The sequence below is a fragment of the Bos indicus genome, chromosome 21, assembly GCF_029378745.1.
Source record: "Bos indicus isolate NIAB-ARS_2022 breed Sahiwal x Tharparkar chromosome 21, NIAB-ARS_B.indTharparkar_mat_pri_1.0, whole genome shotgun sequence".
In the NCBI taxonomy this organism is placed as follows: domain Eukaryota; kingdom Metazoa; phylum Chordata; class Mammalia; order Artiodactyla; family Bovidae; genus Bos; species Bos indicus.
This window is the reverse complement of record NC_091780.1, coordinates 23,267,654-23,289,579: the sequence shown is the minus strand read 5'-3', so window position 1 is coordinate 23,289,579 and position 21,926 is coordinate 23,267,654. Positions and strand designations below refer to the sequence as shown.

Sequence of the window (21,926 nt, the reverse complement as noted above, 5' to 3'; positions counted from 1 at the left end):
CTTTCTGTTTTACACTTGATAGTGTAGCCAGGACGTGGAAACCACCTAAATGTCCAACAGATGAATGTGAACCTGTGTTTTGTCTTTTTTTTTCTTTTAATCCTGAAAATGCAGATACTGTGCCCATCTGTGGGACTGTATTAAGCATCAAATGAGCAGCTGCTTAGTAGATGTTGATGGCTGAGGCTGTGGAGGGGTCTTTCTCTCCCAGACTTGGGAGGAGATGCCTGTCTTGGGTCTAGATCTCACCCGAGTTTCTGTTTCCGTTTCTTTAGGACTTCAGCTCATCTCAGGTAGGCATGCTCCCTGTGTTGCCTCCAGGGAATGGAAATATAGATGAGTGGGAAAGGGGATCCTGATGAGGGGGTGGGAGTTGGCGGGGGGAATGTCAAGGCTGGAATTTCAGATGAGATGAAACAGTTCAGGAGGTCTCAATGGCTGGAAACTGAAGGATGGTTCAGGGCAGGACTTACCCATGATGCCCAGGCCTCTGAAGTTCCTCAGCACAGGGAGGCAGGTGTGGGGTAGGGAAGACATTCAGCCAGGGCTTGGCCCCAAACCAGGTCTCCCTGGGCCCTGGGTGGCCCACCTGACACAATGAACAGCAGAAGGAACTGACTTCTCTTTCATCCCGGCCTGCAGTCATCCTGTGGTCTGGTCCATGTTTCCTCCCAGGCTGTGACATGGGCAGTCAGCACCATTACGTTCTTCTTCTCTGAGGCTTTCCTGGGCCAGCACTTCGAGGCTGTGGAGTTGGAGGACAATGAACCTGAGCCAGGAGACCTCTTCCTATTCAGGCTGATGTCCCCCACTGGACACTGGTGCGGGGCCCATGTTGGTGTGTATTGTGGCCACGGAGAGATCATCCACTTTGAGGGTGGGAGGACAGGCCCTGGGCTTGGAACAGAGGCTGCCCATCAAGCCCGCTCCACCAGTGGGTAGGCCTCATAGGGACGAAGACTTCCACCCCCAGCTCATGGTGCAGGTCTCTGACGGAAGTCACTTGGGCACCCAGGGCATGGGGCTCAGGGCCACGGGATCCTGGGAGATGGGGGTGTGGGTGGGAGCTTGGGGCTGGAGTCACAGGACCGAAGCCAGCTCTGATCACACTTGACCCGTGATCCTTGCAGGCAAGAACCCTCGTGGCCATGGGCCGCACCTGTTTCTCGGCTCCTGTGAAGGCATTGTATCCAAACAAGGGCAGCGCCCAATGCTGCGCTCCCGCTTGCTTTGGAGGGTGCTGCATAGACGCGATGGCATTGACCACGTAGCACTGGAGCGCCGAGGGCACGAAGCCATGGACACTGACCCGCCTCCCTATCACCCCATGCGCAGCAACTGCGTGCATTTTGCTCTGCAACTGTTGGGTCCAGGGCCCAACCTGGACCCTGTACAAGTAGTCCGGACTCCCATGACTTCGGTGAGCACGGCCCAGCTACCCACATAGGACCCCACATAGGACCCCACATCACCTCTAGAACCAATTAACAACTGTAGCTAAACTATGAGCTTCTGGACAGTTTAGGGCCTCTCTCCCCACCCAGGCCACGTTACTCAAATTGGAGATCCACTTTACTTTGGCATAACCAAAGCCCCCAGAAGCAAACTAGGCCTGCTCATTCATCAAGGTTCTACTCCTCAGAAACTCTTTTGGGCCCACTCCAGAAAGATCCGCTCTCACAGATACGAGGCACATCTATTTACTTCAGCCTCCTTCAGCCAGGTGCTGTGGTGGTCCTGGTCAACCCCCATTCCCATTCTTCAGCCAGGTGCTGCGGTGGTCCTGATTAACCCTCATTCCCATTCTCCAATGGAACCTACCTAAGCAGTCAAGCCCTACCTTTCTGGGCCCCTCCATTTCCACCGAGACCCTCCAATTCTGGTTCTGGAGACACCGGTAGCCTATAGATCAAGACTCAGTCCTATGGCCCCTTCCACATTCCAAATCCGGGCCTCACCTCCCAAAAAGTGAAAGTGTTAATTTCTCAGTCCTGTCGGACTCTTTGTGACCCCATGGACTGTAGCCCACCAGGCTCCTCTGTCCATGGGAGTCTCCAGGCAAGAATACTGGAGTGGATTGCCATTCCCTTCTCCAGGGGATCTTCTTGACCCAAGGATCGAAGCCAGGTCTCTGCATTGTGGGCAGATTCTTTACTGTCTGAGCCACCAGGGAAGCCCAGGCAAAAGAGCAACCCCCCACCCTCACCCCACTCACTCAACCTGATGCCCCAACTCAACTGGAACCCACCCCCTTCCCCCATCCCAATCACTACTTTCTCTCTAGATCCAGGCTGCCTTCCCTGGGGGGACCTTGGACCTTGAGGGAGGAGCTGGAGGCCTCATAGGATCCAAAAGTCCTGACAGTCACACCATACCCTAACCCAACCTCCTCCCTTCCCCTTCTTTCCTAGGTTTCCGTGGATGTGGACTTGACCGTGGACTAGCTGTGACCTCAGGCACTCCTAGTGGGCAAGGGGCTTCAGAAATGATCATTAAACTATTTTCCAAAGCCAATTCGAGGTTCACCATTCCCTCTATTCAGTCCCCATCTCTCTACATCTGCAACCTCGGCGCTCTTGAACCAACCTTCCTTAAATTCCATCATCTCTAGGAAGCTGTCGTGCACAACTTTCTTTTACCCGCCCCTCACCCAAGACCCAGCCTTTCTTTCCACAGCGTGGGTGAGAATCCGCGTAGTATCTGGGATGAGTGAAGCTCCTAGAGACCGTCCCACCGAGACCGGGTGGTCAGGGATGAGTAATGGCGTTCTGCATCTCCAGACGGCTGTCCCAACATCAGTGCAGCAACTCCACCCCACCTCCCCACCCCTAGACCTGGAGGTGCATGATTACTTTCAAGGGCTGGCACCTTCCGTACTGGGGTGGGTGGAGGGATTTCCGAGGTATTGGGGCGGGGCCAGGCTTTGCGGCACCGCCCCTCCTGCTCCCTCCGCGGACACGCCCCCCGCTTCGCGGGAACCGGTGCCTTTAAGAACTACAACGCGCTCTGCCCTGATTGATAAATCCGCGCGCTGCTGCCTCCGCCGCCGCAGATTGCGGCCTCTGCGGAGCCCGGGCAGCGCCGCGGATCTCGCCTGCCCGGCCTGCGCGCTCTTACTCGGTCCCTGCCGCATCCCGGCGGCGCCGCGTCCTCCCTAGCGAAGCCCGCTGCCCTGCTGCCCTATGTCGGCCGCCCCGGCCTACAACGAAGACAAAGGCGGCTCTGCCGGCCCCGGGGAGCCCGAGTATGGCCACGACCCGGCGAGCGGCGGCATTTTCTCCTCCGACTACAAGCGGTGAGGGAGCCGGGCGAGAGGGGGGCTGGGCCCGGCCGGGCCTGGGAACACGCGCTGCGGTACCATGGACAGCGCCCAGGCCCGTCCGCGGCGGCCCAGGTGGCGCGGACCGGAATCCTGCACGGCACCCTCCGGCCGTGGACACAGACCCTCGCGACCCCTGTCCCCCCTTCGCCCCCCGCCCCGCGAGGGGCCGGCCTGGGACCTGTGAGGGTGGGGGTGGAGACTGGTGGGGGATGGGCCGGCCAGCTCTGTTTTTGAAAGACCAATCCTCCCGGCCCAAGTGTTTCTCCTATTCGTGGACTTGGATTACAGGGTCTTTGCCTTTTTTCGCTTGTGGCGAATTGACTCCAAAAGAATGCGGGGAAGGGGTCAGATCTTCGAGCTTGAGCCTGGAGGCCTGTCCAGGAAGGCCCGCCCTGGAATAGAGAGACTCAGAACCTCCCAGGCCTAGCCGCTCCTACAAATGCATTTCCCCTTATTCTGGTCCCCCTGTCCTCATCCCCATCTCTGGGGAGCGTCTGGAGCTCCCACTCCTGCTCCCCACGTTGCCCCTATAATTCAACCCTACCTTAACTTCCTCCCCTTCCCTTCCACCTTTGGCTCATTCCATCCTTCATTTGTTTATTCGTAAATTCTGAAACAAGCGTTATTAAGGGCCTGCTGTGTCAAGTCTCGTTCTAGTCAGCGTGGATGCCCCCATGAACATGACACAGTCTCCTCCGCAAGCCCCTCTAGAGGGGGGCACAGGGAAGAGCCTGTGAGTGACAGTGCAGTGTGGTGGGGCTCTCAGAGGGGTGAGAGGAGCCGGTCCCTGGGCCTGGAGAGAAGGGAGTAGGGGAGAGCCAAGGATGTTTCAGGCAGAACAAAGAGCTTTAGGCAAGGTGTGGAGGTAAAGGAGAGCCAGATCACAGGTTTTGTATGTGCTAATACGGTGTGGCCAGAATCTCTGTCCAAGCCACGGGAATGGCCAGAACTGAAGGTAAAGAGATGCCAAGGTGGAGGGAGGGGGGTGCAGGGCCACTGAAGGTTTCTAAGCAGGCAGTAGCAGATTTGTATTTTAGAAGGGTCCCAGGCTGGATTGTGGAGAAGAGATCTGAGGTGTGCCGGATTCAGCAGAAGACAGGTGAAGGGGTGTTGAAGTTGGATGGGTGGGCATGATGGTGGCCTAGGCTATGGGTGATGCCCAGGACTTGGGGGGGCTCTTGAGATGGTAGAAGCCACAGACTTGATTACCTAGGGGAAGGTAGTAGGAAGGGGCTGAGAGAAGATGAGGATAATCTCAGGTTACCAATTCTTGTAGTAGATAGATGGTGATGCCAGACAGGGTAATTGGAAATAAAGATATTACAAGCAAATTTGTGGAAAATAATGTTGAGCCTGGCTTTTGAGATGGTGAGATTGTAAACTCTGAGGTAGAGTTTAGTAGGTAGCTGGATGTTAGGATTTGGATTCCAAGAGATTATTAGTACACACACACACACACACACACACACACGTGCGTGTCCATCCATCAAAGCCACAGAAGGAAGTGAAGATAGCCAGATAACCTAAGGAGCATTTATAAAATGAATTCAGACAAAGCACAGGTAAGAACCCTGAAGACATAGAATAAGAGTGACCAGAGAGCAGGGGGAAAGTGTTTCAGAATAACTGAGAATAAGTAAGCCAAAGGCAGGAGGAATAAAATGTTGTTTCAAGAAGGAAGCCGTCAGCAGTGTCAATGCCCTCTGAGGTCAATTCAAACAAGGAAAGAAATCGTGCCCACTGGTTTGACAAACAGCAGGTCTACCCCTTCCTGCTCCACTCCCCACCTCCGGCCCTGAGAGACTAGTTCTGGGAAAGTCAAAAGAGGAGGGGCTAGGTTCATTTTCTCCAGCATTCTTTGATGAACAATTTTAAACATACAGAAAATTTGAGTGAATAATACAATGAATATATGTATACCCTCCACCTAGATTCAATTCAGTCGTTGTTGCCATTCTGTGGTATTTGCTTTATCTAACCATCTATCTATAAATATTTTTGGCTGACCCATTTAAGTTGTAGACATCATGGCCACTGAGCCCTAAATTCTAATCAGCATCTGAAGCCAGATTAAAAGTGAATAGGAGAGTGAAGAGGAGGTAAATGAATAAAACACGGTGAATGGGAATTTTGCTTTCGAGAAGTATGACTATAGGGACTTCCTTGGTGGTCCAATGATTAAGAATCTGCCTTGCAATGCAGGGGATGCAGGTTCGATCCCCGGTCTGGGAACTAAGATTCCACTTACTGCAAGGCAACTAAGCCCATGAACCACAACTAGAGAGCCTGTGCACTGCAACTAAGATCAGCCAAATGAATGAACAAATATATATTTTTTATAAAGGGGAAAGGGAAAGAGTTGCCAGAGGAGAACGTCAGTTCAAGAATGTCTGTTTATTTTTGTTGTTATTTTTATTTGTCTATTATTAGTCTGGGAGAGCCCAGAGCAAGTTTAACTGCCTTTGGGAAGGAGCCAGTAGTGTGGGAGAGGCTGGAAGGAATTGAAGGAGGCATTGATCCCTGACTGATGGGAGGGGAGGCTTCCAGAGCCGGGTGGGAGAACTGGCCTGGCCTCAAGGAGGACCAACTCTGCCCAGAGGGAAGAGGAAGGGAAAGAGTAGATGGAGATGTTTGAGAGCTGTGGGGATTTTGATCTAAAGCCTTTATTTTCTTTGAGAGACAAGTAGTGAAGCTGCTAGGGCAAGGATGGTGGGAATCTGAGGAGCACCAAACACAGCAAACAAAGCCAACCACTCCTGGCGGGGTAGTAGTCTTGGGGACAAGAGGGCCACGGATGTAATTGAAGAGCAGTTGAAGGCGTGCACGTGAGGGGCCTCAGCTAGGCATGGAGGAAGTAGAGATAAGAGAATGCCGATAGGAAGGAAAACATCAAGGACTTGGCCATGGAAAGACAGGTGAGGATCAAGACGGTGGGGGTCAGAGTGGGAAGGGGGTGAACACGATTGTTGAGGAGGAGGAGTTTTGAGGGGGCAGAGGTTCAGTTGTGGCCTGAGGGGGAAGTGAGAGATGCCTCACCTGTGTCTGGATCTGCTCTCCTGCCTGCCAGTCCCCTGCCTGCAGACCGGGACTTGGCTCTGTCCCTAGTCCCTGCCCTCCTCCACCACGTGAGTCCTTGTCTCTGAGCAGCAAAGAGGAAACCAGAGCCTCCCTCCTGCCAGTGTCCAGTTTCTGAGTTTCGGGCGGGCCCTCTGGTGACTGGGACAGGCACCCCCAGCTCCCCGGTCAGCTCAGTCTCATTTCGAAGCAGGATCTGGTGCCCTGATGCAGCGATTCCTGCAGCTCCCAGGGGCACCAGTGAGGCCAGGGGCCAGAGAGGCCGATCAGGAGGCTGCCAGCCCTGTGCTGGCCCCCGAAGGTGGGCCCCCACCCTGGTACCAGGCCCTGCAGCCAGAGGAGCTTCGGTGGCTGCAAGCCCCAGAAGAAGACACGACCCCAGAAGAATCCCTGGGAGGACCTTGCCCAGAGCCTGGCCAGGGCCAGAGCCAGAGCCAGCCATTACGGTACAGAGGAGCCCTCAGAGACTCTCCCCCAGGCAGATAGGAAGGCCAGGGATGGGAAGCTATCTCTTCCAGCAGGAACCATTTAAGTCCCACCTCTTTAGCAGGAGGACTGGACTGGCATTTAGTGTCCAGGAGGGGGGCGGGCGTGGGGGATGTTATGGGGACTGAGAGTTTAAGTGGGGGGAAATGAGCCTAACTCCTAACTCCCTGGTAGCTCTGAGGAGAGGAGGACAGTAAAATATTTGAGGATGGAATAAAACATCTGACCTTTTCCTCTCCCCAGGTCCTGGCTAGGTGAGGGTTCCTGATGAGGTTTGGAGACAGGATAAGAACAGGATAGTTTGACCAGCATCTCCCATCTAGTGGAGAAGGCAATGGCACCCCACTCCAGTACTCTTGCCTGGAAAATCCCATGGATGGAGGAGCCTGGTAGGCTGCAGTCCATGGGGTCGCTGAGTCGGACACGATTGAGTGACTTCACTTTCATTTTTCACTTTCATGCATTGGAGAAGGAAATGGCAACCCACTCCAGTGTTCTTGCCTGGAGAATCCCAGGGACGGGGGAGCCTGGTGGGCTGCCGTCTCTGGGGTTGCACAGAGTCAGAGACGATTGAAGCAACTTCGCAGCAGCAGCTCCCATCTAGTGGGTTGGAACTTGGATGGTGAGGGGAGGGGGGGTGTTTATCACATGAAGTGAGTGTATCCAGCCTCAAATGCCAGGTTTTACCTTCCTCCCACCCCACCTGCTGGCCCCAGTCACCCACAGAGTCCCTTAGGTCAGGCCAGGGCTCGGGTCACAGTGAGAGCCTTGTAAAGGGATCTGACTCCAGGAGATGAATGTTTCATGGCCTTGGAGTGTTGCTATGTATCTCTCCCTTCCTCTCCATCTTGGGAACGTCGGCTGGTGGGAGCGAAAGTGAGGGACCCAGGGTGGTCAGACCTCAGGTGGGGGCTGCCGTCTGCTAGTGGGCAGCTGACAGTCTTGCCTGTGCTCTGTCCCCACAGCCCCTCTCTTCCCTTGATTCCCCTCTCCTAGGGTCCTGGACCCTCCCAGGAGCCTGGAAGGTGGGTACTAGGCTGGGAGGGCAGGATCTGTGTGGGTGCCCAGCACCACCCTGGGTGTGGGCACTTGATATGGGCTTGTGGCATCTGTAGGGGCGGTGAGGATGCCTGGGTGTGAGGAAACCTGCTGCAGAGAATTCCTGAAGTTAAAGGACCCCACAGTCAGCTCCAACTGGTGCCTGTCTGACCCCTAAGGAGGTCAGAGGATCTGTGAGGCTGGATATATTTGATCTTAGAAGCCTAAATTTATCATCAGGAATCACACATAGGAGTCCACAGGCCATTTGGCGAATGGGATTGGAGTGACACAGTTTTGTCAAAAAGCTGTATGTGTGCGTGATGTGGGTGGTGTGTGTGTCTGTGGAGGGCCATGTGTGGGTGTGCATGTCTAGATGAGGGTGTGGGGAGGTAGAGAGGGCTTGTGGTGGGTGTATGTCTGTGGGTGTCTGTAGGCGTTTGCAGGTGAGGCATGTGAGTCCACAGGCGTGTGGGTTTATGTGCTGAGCGTTTCTGTGGGAAGTGTATGTGTGGTATATGTGTCTTCGTATGTTTCTTGGGGATTATGGGTGTGTCTGCAGGGGGTTTGTTGAGTGTGTGTGGGTTTATGTAAGAACTGTATATATCTGAGGGATGTAAGTGTGTCTTTGGGGGTATGAGTATGTCTCTGGGGTGTAGGTGTGTCTGTGGGGAGAGATGTGAGCATATATTGGTGGTACCAGTGTTTGTTTGATGGGGCGTTGGAGTGATGGGGATCTGCGGGGGTGAGCTGACTGTGTGGAGGTGTGTACAGAGGATCCTGGGGTGCGTGAGGTGCGTTTGTGTATTGGGGAAGGTGGTGCCCAGCTCTGTCATTCTCCCCACACCCTCCATGCTGCCCAGGCCCGGCCAAATGGTCTGAACCTCTGTCTACACCCATCTGTCCTGAGTTCAACATGCCTAGGACTTGACCACCTGGTTTGTATTTGGGAGAGGGACAAGGTGGTTGTCTTCTGACCCTCACTTGGCCATAGGCAGTAGAAAATGTCCCCTGGTTTGGGGGGACATCTTCCTGAATGGGAGATGCTCGTTCTGTTTTTTTTTTTTAACTGAAGTATAATTGATTTACAATGTTGTATTAGTTTCTGCTGTATAGCAAAATGATTTAGAGATATATACACACACAAACACACATACATATATTTTATTATTTTTTTTCATTTTCCATTCCATTATGGTTGATTATAGGATATTGAATCTAGTTCCCTGTGCTATACAGTAGGGCCTTGTTGTTTATCTGTTTATATGTAGTAGTCTGTATCTGCTAATCCCAAACTCCTAATTTACCCCTCCTCCACCCGCTTTCCCCACTGGTAACCGTAAATCTGTTCTCTCTGTGTCTGTGAGTCTGTTTCTGTTTCATAGATAAGTTCATTTGTGTCATAGTTTAAGTTCCACATATAAATGGTATCACATGGTATTTCTCTGACTTACTTCACTTAGTGTGATAACCTCTGGGTTCACCCATGTTACTGCAAATGGCATTATTTCGTTCTTTTTTTTTATGGCTGAGTGGTATTCCTGAATGGAGACGTTCTAGATCAATATGTGTGGGGCTGGACATCTCCAACCCTCATCCAACAGCTAGCAGGTCCTCTGTGTTCTGGAAATCATCATCTTTCTACTTTGCTTCCCATCAGAAATGTCTTCACGAGAGACACTTGTAAAATCCTGGGAACATCAGTTTCTTAGCACTCCTCCTGTCTTTTCTGATTTTATCTGTTAAGCATGCGCACATTTCTGCAAAACGCAGCCTTGTGACTTGGTGTCTGTTACGTCAGGTTCTTCCCTTGCTCTCAGCATTTATCACTTACTCATGTCTCAGCATCAGCCCTAGTCACACTTGCCTCTTTATGACTGCTAGCATGCTCTTCCCTCTCCTAAAATGGCTGCGTTTATTTTCTGATTTTCTGTTGCTTCTCGGTGTTTCACTTCCATGACTGACTTTGCACACACTGCTTTTTAATTCCTGCCGTTGGTAATAACTCTGCTGGCAGGGTTCTCCTGCCTGGGTCAAAGCTGTGGTTTATCTGAGTATCATCTGGGGGGTCAGAGCATATACAGGTCTCCATTCACAGCTGCTCATCACATTTTGGAACTGCCTGGACAGTATGAGAGCATCTGTGGTCCCGTAGCTCTGTTAGCTGTGTAGAGACACATTTTTCCATGAGCTGATTACATGTTTCTCTGCTTGCTTCTTTGGCCATCAGCTGCTGGGCCTCTGAGTATGCTTAGGCAGGTTGTTCACTGCTCAAGGGCACATGGCCAAGGAATGCCAGACCACGCTCCACTCACCGACTGGGGAGCAGCAGTTCAGGGCTGTGTCTACCTGGAGGGGCAAGGGGATGGCAGGTGGGCAGCCCTGACAGTGAATCCTAAATATAGACCCTAAGCTTATATCAGTGCTTTATTTTTAATATTAAACTTGTATTCACCATATCCCAAATATTTTCCTTTCTGTTGCTATTGTGGGCTGAATTGTGTTCTCATATGTTGAAGCCCTAACCCCCAGTACCTCAGAATGTGACTGTGTTTGGAGACAGTCTTTTAAGAGGTGATTAAGTGAAAAGGAGGTCATTTGGGTGGGTCCTAATCCAATACAATTCACTTGTTATGAGAAGAGGAAACACAAAGGGAAGACCATGTAAAGATAAGGGAAGACAGTCATCTGCAAGTCAAGAAGACAGACCTCAGATGAAACCAGCCCTGCTGACACCTTGATCTCAGCCTTCTAGCCTCCTGAATTGCAAGAAAATACGTTGAGGTGGTTAAGCCACCCAGTCTCTCTGTGGTACTGTTACAGCAGCCCTAGTGAACAAATACAGTTTTGCCTTGTTTTTTTTTCTTAAATTTATACACAAGAGTTGAAAAAAAAAACCTAGCATCTTATTACTGATAATTTTATGACCTTGAAAATTAAAATTTCTCCCTCTTCCATACATTAAAATAATTTTTTAAAATGATTCATCTACTTTCGTCTGTGGTGGGGTCTTTGTTGCAGCACGCAGGCTTTCTCTGGGTGCGGCGAGTGGGGGGCTATTTTTCACTGTCGTGTGCAGGCTTCTTACTGTGGCTTCACTTGTGGAGCACAGGCTCTGGACTCACAGGCTTCCATAGGTGCAGCTCACGGGCTCTAGAGTGCGGGCTCAGTAGTTCTGGCACATGAGCTTAGCTGCTCTGAGGCGTGTGGGATCTTCCTAGACCAGGGATCAAACCCATGTCCTTTGCACTGCAAAGTGGATTCTTAACCACTGGACCACCAGGGAAACCCAACATAATTTAACTATTAAACAAATGTGGGATTTATTTTGGTGTGAAATACATGTACAAGTTAAATTCTTTGCTAAATAGCAGTTGTCCCAACAGCATTTGTTTAAGGGGAGGCAAAAGTTTCTTTCTCCAATTGGTGTTAATTGTTCCTAATGTATCAACTTAGATCCATTTGTGAAATTTTTAATCTGGCACCACACAGCTTTTATCATGGTCATTTGTTTTGTGTTTTGAATTCTGGTTAGGTGAATTGTCTGTCATTGTTCCGTTTTTCTCATTTCCATCCCCCTTTGCCCCCAAATTCTCTGGAGTTCTTACCTATTGATTTTTGTTTCTGGGTGAATTTTGCAGTCACTTCAGGAAGTCTGACCAAAGGTCTCCCTTGAAATTTCAATGGCCATTGCATGACATTTAGATACTGGCTTGGAGACTAACATTATTCCCTTCCACCAAGTGCAAGGGGTTATTTATTTACATCGTCATTTACCCGGGACTTCCCTGGCAGTCCAGTAGTTAAGACAGCCTGCCAACGCAGGGAGTATGGATTTGATCCCTGATTGGGGAGCTAAGATTTTACTTGCGCCTCAGCCGAAAACCAAACCTTAAGAGAGAAGCAATATTGCAGATGTTCCTTGGCTTGCAGATGAGTCACTCCAGTTCTCTGTATTCACAGTATTCTCCCTGCATCTCTGTCTTCATAGGGCCTTCTTCTTAAAGCGCACCAGATGCATTGAGTTAGAGACCCATCCTCCTCCAGTATTCAGTTCAGTTCAGTCGCTCAGTCGTGTCTGACTCTTTACAACCCCATGAATCACAGCACGCCAGGCCTCCCTGTCCATCACCAACTCCCGGAGTTCACTCAGACTCACGTCCATCGAGTCAGTGATGCCATCCAGCCATCTCATCCTCTGTCATCCCCTTCTCCTCCTGCCCCCAATCCCTCCCAGCATCAGAGTCTTTTCCAATGAGTCAACTCTTCGCATGAGGTGGCCAAAGTACTGGAGTTTCAGCGTTAGCATCATTCCTTCCAAAGAAATCCCAGGGCTGATCTCCTTCAGAATGGGCCTCCAGTATTACCTCATCGTAATTACAGATGAAACAATTCTGTTTCCAAATAAGATTACATTCTGGGTACATTCTTTTTTGAGGGGATCACAGCTCAGCCCCATAACACTGACTGACCCACATGCTTCTCCCCACCCCAAGTCCCCTGATCTGTATTTTACCACCTTCTCTTGTGGTTGAGTCCTGCCTTCCCTGCCCAGGTCGCTTCTTTCTGTCTGAATCCTACTGATTGATAGCCCCGTCCCCACCGTTGTGCCCTCAGCTGACCTTTTGTGTCCCCACCAGGCACGATGACCTGAAGGCGATGCTGGACACCAACAAGGATTCCCTCAAGCTGGAGGCCATGAAGAGAATTGTGGCGGTAAGGGGGGTCAAAGGGGATCCCTTGGGGGAGGAGCTTGAGGATCCAAGAGCCGTCCTTGGCTGCTTGTGGACCTAGCCCCCAATGAGTGCTGGCATCCTCCCTTCTCGTTCTCCCCCTACCCTGACCCCACCACCTAGATGATTGCCCGGGGAAAGAACGCCTCAGACCTGTTCCCCGCCGTGGTGAAGAATGTGGCCTGTAAGAACATAGAGGTGAGTGCTCCCAGGGAGGGGTCTCCCTTGTCCACCTCCAGGAGTAAACTGGAGCTAATTGGGGATGAGAAAGGGGACATCCCAGTCCCTGGAGGTCCAATCTGCTCAGAATGTCCCTGGTCCAGGAAAAGACACCTCCCAGATGTCCCTGAACCAGATGTGGATCAGCATGATGGGGCCAGGGTACCCTGGATGCTTTCTCTGTGGAGCACAGCCACCCGGGGTGAGGACATCTCTCAGGGCAGGGGCACCAGTCCCTGCTGAGAAACCCCCTCTTCCCCAGGTGAAGAAGCTCGTCTACGTGTACCTGGTGCGCTACGCTGAGGAGCAGCAAGACCTAGCCCTGCTGTCTATCTCCACCTTCCAGCGTGGCCTGAAGGTCAGAGGTCTCCATTTGCCTCCCTGGGGTCTGGGTCTTGATGGGGCTCTATTGGAGGTGTGGACTTATTCACAACCTCAAAGTTGAGAGTTAGGTTTCATTAGGTGGGTGTTTTTAGGACTTCAAGCCTAGGAGGCAGCATCTAAGTAACTGACAGAACTGCTCCAAGGAGGCAAGGGGAGAAGTCAGGTTATATAGAAGTTGTGCAACAAAGGGCAGGTGGTCTAACATCAAAAAACAGTTGTTAATGAAAGAAAACCAGATAACCCAGGTTAAGGAGTTTGGTGATTTTCTGTGCATGGGAAGATGCAAGAGTCTGGGCTCACTGAAATCATTCCTTTGATATGCACCCCAGCTATCTGGGGCCAGTATCCTGTATTTTCATATCCTGAGTTTCTCCAGGGCTCACCATGGGAAGTGGCTGCAGTCTGATGGCTGCTAGATGGCAGGTGTTCTTTCTTGCTGAGTTCCCTCAGGGATCACCAGCTCACTGTCTATGGTGGCTGCAATTGCTGATGACTGTGACATCCTATGTTTACCAATAGGGCAGGAAATAAATTCCATTTGTCAGAGGAGTGGGCCCAGGGAGAGGTCTGAGTGCAGGGGTTGGGGGGGGTCAGGCTCTGGAGGCCCTTTCCTACCTGCCTAAAGTCAGGAGAGTCAGAGGTGCCTGTGCTAATGGTTGCCTCAACTATGAATCACTTGAGCCCCTGACACTGGCCTTCACCCTACTGATGTAAAGGGATTGAGGCCCACAGCCAGGCAGAAGTCAGCCTTCTTAAGACAGAGTAACGTGTGGGGAGCCTGCTGACCTGGATTCCTCACCTCTGGGTGTCAGAGCCTTGGCACTGGCTGGCTCACCTGGTTTGAGTATCTGCTAGGAACAATGGCTTTGGAACCTTTTCACCTGAAACTGGGTGAGAAGGACAAAAGGGTTTATTGGGAACAAATGAGCTCCATGGAGAGGAAAACGACAAAGCTCACCAAGCTGGAGAGTGGCCTCAGACATGGAGACTGGGTTTGACAGTCTGCAGAGAGAACATAAAGACAAGACCATTCCATTTTCAATAAGGTTAGTATAGCCAATGATTCCTTGAAAGTAGGAACAAGTTGATTATTCTGTTTAGCACAAGAAGAAATAATTGGCTTGTCTTAGATGCCCCAGTGTATGTAAAATATCCACCTTTAAAGACCAAAACCGGGACTTCCCTGCTGGTCCAGTGATTAAGACTCTGCCTTCCCAATGCAGGGGACATGGGTTTGATCCCTGTACTGAAAACCAAGATCCTGCATGGCCTATGGCGTGGCCTCAAAATTAAAAAAAAAAAAAAAAAATATATATATATATATGCATATATATATATATATATATATATATATATATATATATATATATATATTTTAAAGACCTGGATCACTTTTGTGGAAATAAAATGCCCTTTGAGGCAGGTAGAAACTGAATCTGTTAAGGGAAGGGACAGTGGGAAGATTCAAGTCCTTTCATATGCAGTGGAGGCTGACCCCTCACAAACACACACACACATATTTAAACTGAATATTCTCATCTTTTGTATGTTAAATGCATGCATGATAATCTCCACTGGCTGCTTTTGTGGTTTGGATAAGATATCTCTAGGGTAAAGAAGTCAGCATCACTGTCTTTCTAGTCTTTGTCCAATCAGACTCTCCAGCTCTGATAACAGCCATTAACTCCTCTAGTCTTTCCAGACACTTAGTTATAATTCCTGTGAGAGGGACATTGAAAGATCTGGCTTCTTTTCCTGTTCAGCTGATTCTGTAGGTTAGCTGAGCAGACTGAGAGTTGATTGCCCAAACTGGAGGTTCACCCCTGGTTCATTCTGCTCTGGCCAGCAGGAGGTGATGGCAAAGTCTGCTCCTCTGAGGTGGGGCAGAAAGCCTGGGCACTTGCATCTACCATTCTTTCATTCAGCAAATACTTGGGTATCTCTATGCCTCACACTGTGTCAGGCGTTTTTGTTGTTCGTTTGTTTTAAATTTTTTGGCTGCACTGCAGGGTGTGGGGGATCTTAGTTCCCCCATCAAGGATAGAACCCTGGCCCCCTGCAGTGGAGACAAGGAGTCTTGACCACTGGACCACCAGGGAAGTCCTTGTGCTAGGTTGTTTTTATCAAGTGAAAACCATACGATCTCTCTCGCTTTCAGATTGGTTTAATCAGGATTAAAATCGTTTTATAAGAGCCATTCTGAAAATTTTGCACAAATTTTTACATTGACCTGAAGTTGCCACATTCTACCCTATTTAGAAAACCAGAGCTCATTTAGTTCAACTCAGTGCAGTGATTTCTCTAGAATAATAGTCAGCAAACTTCTGCATCCAGCCAGGTGATAGTAGTTTAGGCTGTGCAGACCGTCTAGTCTCAACCGTCAACGACTCAACTTTGCCCTTGTATTTTAACAGTGTGAAAGCAGTGATGAATGAGTGTGCATGACTGGGTTTGAATTCATATTTTAGAAAATATTTGACTGTATCAAGTCTTAGTGGCAGCATATGGGATCTCGTTCCCTGACCAGGGATTGAACCCAGCCCCGCTGCATTGGGAGTTCAGAGTCTTAGCCACTGGACTACCAGGGAAATCCCTGAATACATTTTTATTTATTAAAAAAGGCAGAAGACACATTTGGTTTGTGGACGGTAGTATGCCAACCTTTGCTCTAGAACATCTCTGACAGGTCATCTCCAGTGGTACAGACCTACTCCTTCATAAGGCAGTTCCATCTTAAGACAACTACCACTGCTTTTCATTTTTGTCTTTATTGAAGTATAGACAATTCACAATGTTAAATTAGTTTCAGGTGTATAATACATTGATTCAACATTTTTGTGGCTAATACTCCATTTAAATGTATTTCAAAATATTAGCCATACTCCCTGTGCTGTACAATATATTCTTTTAGCTTTTTATTTTATACATAGTATTAATACTTTGTACCTTTTAATTCCCTACCCCATCTTGCTTCTCCTCACCACCACCACCCCCACTCATAACAATTAGTTTGTTCTCTATGAGTTTCTGTTCTGTCATACTCATTCGTTTAATGAAAACATACCCAGAATATATACCCAAGAGTGATATTGCTGGATCATATGGAAGTTCTGTTTTAGCTTTCTGAGAAACCTCCACACTGTTCTCCACAGTGGCTGTGCTAATTTACATTCCCACCAAGAGTGTACAGGGTTCCCTTTTTGCCACATCCTCACCAACACTTGTTATTTGTTGTCTTTCTAATGACAGCCATTCTGACAGATGTGAAGTGATTATAACTTTTTAAAAACCATTATATTGTGTTGAAATGTCTATTACCTTAATTTTTTAAAATTTATATCAGATCCACCAAAGGCATAAAGAATAGTATTCGTATGTGTGCATTTATTCTCTTACTACTTATTTATGTGTTCCTAGTACTCTTGCCTGGAAAATCCCATGGACGGAGGAGCCTGGTGGGCTGCTGTCTATGGGGTCGCACAGAGTTGGACATGACTGAGCAACTTCACTTTCACTTTTCACTTTCATGCATTGGAGAAGGCAATGGCACCCCACTCCAGTACTCTTGCCTGGAAAATCCCAGGGACAGAGGAGCCTGGTGGGCTGAAGTCCATGGGGTCGCTATGAGTCAGACACGACTGAGCGACTTCACTTTCACTTTCCACTTTCATGCATTGGAGAAGGAAATGGCAACCCACTCCAGTGTTCTTGCCTGGAGAATCCCAGGGACGGGGGAGCCTGGTAGACTGCCGTCTATGGGGTCGCACAGAGTCGGACAAGACTGAAGCGACTTATTGAATTGAATTGAATTGAAATAATGTATAATACTGTTTTATAAACAGCATCATATATGTGTTCCTCTAAAATTCACTTTCTTTTTGTTATTATTACTGTTTAGGGGGCTCTTCTGCACAATAGTACCAATCTTTTCTGTCAGCCCAGACTGAGACTCTGTTTGCTTTGCGGCCGGCTAATGTTGTTGACTCAATTCTGACAAACCTCCAGTTCGCAAGCAGTTAATCCAAGTGTCCCTATATCCTGTCTTTATGCAGTTGGTTCCTTGAATCCTCTGTGAGGATTTCATTACTTAGGTTTAGCACAAGATCTAAGCCAGGGTGGATCTGAATCTTGGTTTTGTCCTCCTGGTTTTATGTCTTCCTCTAAGATGTTAATAAGCTATTCCAACCAGGGCAACAGACTAAATCCCATGTATCATGTTTCCAGGTTGACACTGATCTGCTAGTAAATCTTCCCCAAGTATTGCATTTTACCAAACTGTGGATCCACCTAACTGCAGTCAGCTGGTATTTTCCCATCTTGTTAGAAGGATCTCAACAGCAAAAAAAATTTCTTAACACCTTCTATGTGCAAAAGGCTGTGGTTATCTAGAGATAAAATAGACATGAATTCTGGTCTTAAAATGCTTACGTACTAAATGAAACAAAAGGCCTACATCAAAAATGGCAGTCTAGGAAATGCTATGAGAGACCCCCATGGTGCTTTGCTGATATCAAGATATATAGTATTAATATATGCCAGCCTAATTACCCTACTAAAAAGGAAAGGGGTTTATCTGGGGGGGGTGGGTAACTTCCTGTTGAATCCATAATCATTTCCAAATGTTAAAAAAAAAAGAAAATAGGTTTCAGCAGTGGATGTGATATGACTTGACTCTAAGAAAATACAGACTCCTGCTTTTAAAATAAGTGCTTTGAAGAACTTCCCTGGGGGTCCAGTGTTTAAGACTCCGGATTCTCAATGCAGGGGGTCCGAGTTCCGTCCCAATTGAGGGAGATCCCACACGCAGCAACTAAGATCCAGTGCAACCAAATAAACAATAAAGTAAAATCATGACTTCATAAGATATTTTAAAAATAAATGAAGTGCTTTGAAACTACCTTTTCAAAAACCAGTTCTGGAATTTTAGCAAGGAGGACCATCATTTTCACCTGTAATTCTGTGGCTCTCCTCTTTGCCTATTTTAGAAACTCACGGTAGCACCTACTCTTTAGTGTTCCAGGCCCTCTTCCTTTGCCCACTGACCTTCAAGATGAACAGTAATTTACATCTGCTGCTGCTCTCATAATCTCACGACTACAGTACACTGTGTCTAAGGCTCTTCTCAGGTGTCTTATTGTTCAGTTGCTCAGTTGTGTCCGACTCTTTGCTATCCCATACACTGTAGCTTGCCAGGCTTCCCTGTCCTTCACCATCTCCCAGAGCTTGCTCAAACTTATGTCCATTGAGTCAGTGATGCCATCCAACCATCTTGTCCTCTGTTGTCCCCTTCTCTTTCTGCTTTCAATCTTTCCCAGCATCAGGGTCTTTTCCTGTGAGTTGGCTCTTCTCATCAGGTGGCCAAAGTATTGGAGCTTCAGCTTCAGCATCAGCCCTTCCAGTGAATATTCAGGATTGATTTCCTTTAGGATTGACTGGTTTGATCTCCTTGCAGTGCAAGGGACTCTCAAGAGTCTTCTACACCACCACAGTTCAAAAGCACCTATTCTTTGGCACTCAGCCTTCTTTATGGTCCAACTCTCACATCCATACATGGCAACTGGAAAAACCATAGCTTTGACTATATGGACCTTTGTCAGTGAAGTAACGTCTCTGCTTTTTAATATGCCGTCTAGGTTTGTCATAGCTTTGTCATAAGTTTGTCAAATTTATGTCTAAGTTTGACATAGCTTTTGTCATAGCTTTTCTTCCAAGGAGCAACCGTCTTTTAATTTCATGGCTGCAGTCACCATCTGCAATGATTTTGGAGCCCAAGAAAATAAAGTCTCTCACTGTTTCCATTGTTTCCCAATCTATTTGCCATGAAGTAATGGGACTAGATGCCATGATCTTAGTTTTTTGAATGTTGAGTTTTAAGCCAGTTTTTTTACTCTCCGCTTTCACCTTCATCAAGAGGCTCTTTAGTTCCTCTTTGCTTTCTGCCATAAGGGCAGTGGCATCTGTGTCTCTGAGGTTATTGATATTTCTCCTGGCACCTCTTGATTCCAGCCTGTGCTTCATCCAGCCCGGCATTTTGCATGATGTACTCTGTATACCAGTTAAATGAGCAGGGTGACAATACACAGCCTGACGTACTCCTTTCAGGTGTCTATAGGATGCAGTAGGCACAAAGAGGAGGGGCTTACACACCTATTCTCTTTTAAACACGTGGAGGAAGGGGAAGAAGAGCAGCTTTTGAGAGTTTGCTGGGGGAGAAGACTGAAAGGGTGAACTTTAAAAAGAATATTTAGTTGTCTGTGCTGGGTCTTAGTTGCAGCATGCAGGATCTAATTCTCCAACCAGGGATCAAACCTGGGCCCCCTGCATTGAGAGCAGAGTCTTCGCCTCTAGACCACCAGGGAAGTCCCTGAAAGGATGAACTCTTGGGAAGGGAGAGCAGATTGCATTTGCTGGCAGTCTCCTCCACCATAAACACAAAGATACCCTCCTAGTCTGCACACACTCCTAAGAAACAAGGTGCTTCAAGAATTTTAGGCATTCTGAAAGTCTGTCGCTCTCCCTGAAAGTGAAGCAGCCCAATGCCACATCCCTCCTGATATCAGATTTCTGTCGCAGGGCTGAGTCAGTGCCCTCAGGCAGAGCTCCCCAGGCACCCGGCACCAGCACCTCATCATCTAGGCTCAAGACAGACAAGGAAACAAGAGTGGGTGGCAACCAGGGACAGTGAGTTCCCCTCCCATCAGGGCGCCCGCTGCCCTCCCATGGCTCTACCTCTGCCACCTTTGCCCTAGGACCCCAACCAGCTGATTCGAGCCAGTGCCCTCCGCGTCCTGTCTAGCATTCGTGTGCCCATCATCGTGCCCATCATGATGCTGGCCATCAAGGAAGCTGCCTCAGATATGTCTCCCTATGTGCGGAAAACAGCTGCCCATGCCATCCCTAAGCTCTACAGGTATGCCCCAAGCCACTGCCCATCCCTGGCCTCTCCCAGTTTTGAAGGCTGATTTTGTTGTTTGTTGTTTTTAAGTCTTTAGGTGGTTTAAGACAGTTTGGGGAACAGATAGAGAAGGAGGACATTGGAAGCAGTGGCTCACACCTCTTGATCAATAGGGTTGGGGGGAGAAAGGGGAGCACATCTCCAGCGGGTATTGGGAAGGCTGGAGAGGAGGGAGGGGCAAACAACAGTTTCTCCCTCAGTTTGGATTCTGACCAGAAGGACCAGCTGATAGAGGTCATCGAGAAGCTTCTGGCTGACAAGACCACGGTGTGTATATTGACACACAGAGGTGGGTGGTGGAAAGGTGCCAGGCCAACCCCTTCTGTCCTTCCCCTTAATGTGCTCCTGCCTCTGTGGGTTCCCCAGCTGGTGGCGGGCAGTGTGGTGATGGCCTTCGAGGAGGTGTGCCCCGAGCGCATCGACCTGATCCACAAGAACTACCGGAAGCTCTGTAACCTGCTCATCGACGTGGAGGAGTGGGGCCAGGTGGTCATCATCAGCATGCTCACCCGCTATGCCCGCACGCAGTTCCTCAGCCCCACCCAGAACGTGAGTGGCCTGGACCCCCAGGCGCAACCGCGACCCGTGCCCTAGCAGAGTGGGTAGGAGGGCTTCCAGGAGGAGGTGTCCCCTGCCCCACCCGCCTGTTCCCCACCCCTCCCACCGCACCCCCAGGAATCTCTGCTGGAGGAGAACTCTGAGAAAGCCTTCTATGGCTCCGAGGAGGATGAGGCCAAGGGCCCGGGGTCTGAGGAGGCAGCCTCCACGGCGCTGCCCGCCCGGAAGCCCTACGTCATGGACCCTGACCACCGGCTGCTGCTGCGCAACACGAAGCCGCTCCTGCAGAGCCGCAGCGCCGCCGTGGTCATGGCCGTGGCGCAGCTTTACTTCCACCTGGCTCCCAAGGCAGAGGTGGGCGTCATCGCCAAGGCCCTCGTGCGCCTGCTGAGGAGCCACAGGTGCGTGCCCGCCCCGCCCACACCCCAACCCGCCCCAACCACGCCCCGCCCAAGGCCCAGCCACTCCTGGAAGGGGGCTGCCTCTCCGCTTCCCCCTACCTAGAGTGCGGCGCCCTCCACCCCAGCCCACCGGCCCCTCTACAATGACGCCAGTCCCACCCTCCTACCACCTTCCCCGACACCCGCCCTCTCCTCCCTCCTCTCGGGCCCACCTCCCTTCCCTGCCCGCGCCTCCTGGCCTGGCCCTGGCCTAGGGACCCGGTTCCTCTGCTGTTCCTCTCCGCAGTGAAGTGCAGTACGTGGTGCTCCAGAACGTGGCCACCATGTCCATCAAGCGCCGGGTGAGGACGTGACCCAGGCCTGCCCTCGCGGTCCGACGGGTGGCTCTGCGGGGCAGGGGCGCTGGGGAAGGCAGGATGGGATGATGCCTTGGCAGTGTGGAGCATGGGAGGGGGAGGCCGTAAATGCAGGTGGAGATGCAGGACCCAGACCCCCAGGGTAGAAGCCCTGATGAAGAAAGATAGGGTCGGAGCTGAGGGGGTGGGAAGAGCTGACAGTGGAAGAGAGTGCAGGGGCAAGAAGGACGCTGAGCCCTGGATGGGGGAGGGTCGTGGGGAGGGGCGCTCTGGAGAAGGAGCAGGGCTCTGGTGGCGCTCCCTGGGACCACCTCTCTCGTGCCAGGGTATGTTTGAGCCGTACCTGAAGAGCTTCTACATCAGGTCCACTGACCCCACCCAGATCAAGATTCTGAAGGT

At 50.1% G+C, this 21,926-nt stretch overlaps 1 protein-coding gene across 2 annotated transcripts in view; it reads left to right on the top strand.

Moving 5' to 3' along the window:
• The first annotated feature begins 2,986 nt into the window (after positions 1 to 2,986).
• AP3B2 (adaptor related protein complex 3 subunit beta 2) overlaps positions 2,987 to 21,926 on the top strand; it is a 36,914-nt gene continuing 17,974 nt past the window's right edge. For both annotated transcript variants that reach the window (XM_070775180.1, XM_070775179.1), the window contains exons 1-10: positions 2,987 to 3,295; positions 12,562 to 12,637; positions 12,778 to 12,852; positions 13,136 to 13,231; positions 20,007 to 20,167; positions 20,413 to 20,479; positions 20,579 to 20,761; positions 20,888 to 21,171; positions 21,458 to 21,512; positions 21,853 to 21,924. In XM_070775180.1, coding sequence (XP_070631281.1) covers positions 3,183 to 3,295; positions 12,562 to 12,637; positions 12,778 to 12,852; positions 13,136 to 13,231; positions 20,007 to 20,167; positions 20,413 to 20,479; positions 20,579 to 20,761; positions 20,888 to 21,171; positions 21,458 to 21,512; positions 21,853 to 21,924 — 1,182 coding nt within the window. In that variant the 5' untranslated portion in view covers positions 2,987 to 3,182. The remainder of the gene's footprint in view (positions 3,296 to 12,561; positions 12,638 to 12,777; positions 12,853 to 13,135; positions 13,232 to 20,006; positions 20,168 to 20,412; positions 20,480 to 20,578; positions 20,762 to 20,887; positions 21,172 to 21,457; positions 21,513 to 21,852; positions 21,925 to 21,926) is intronic.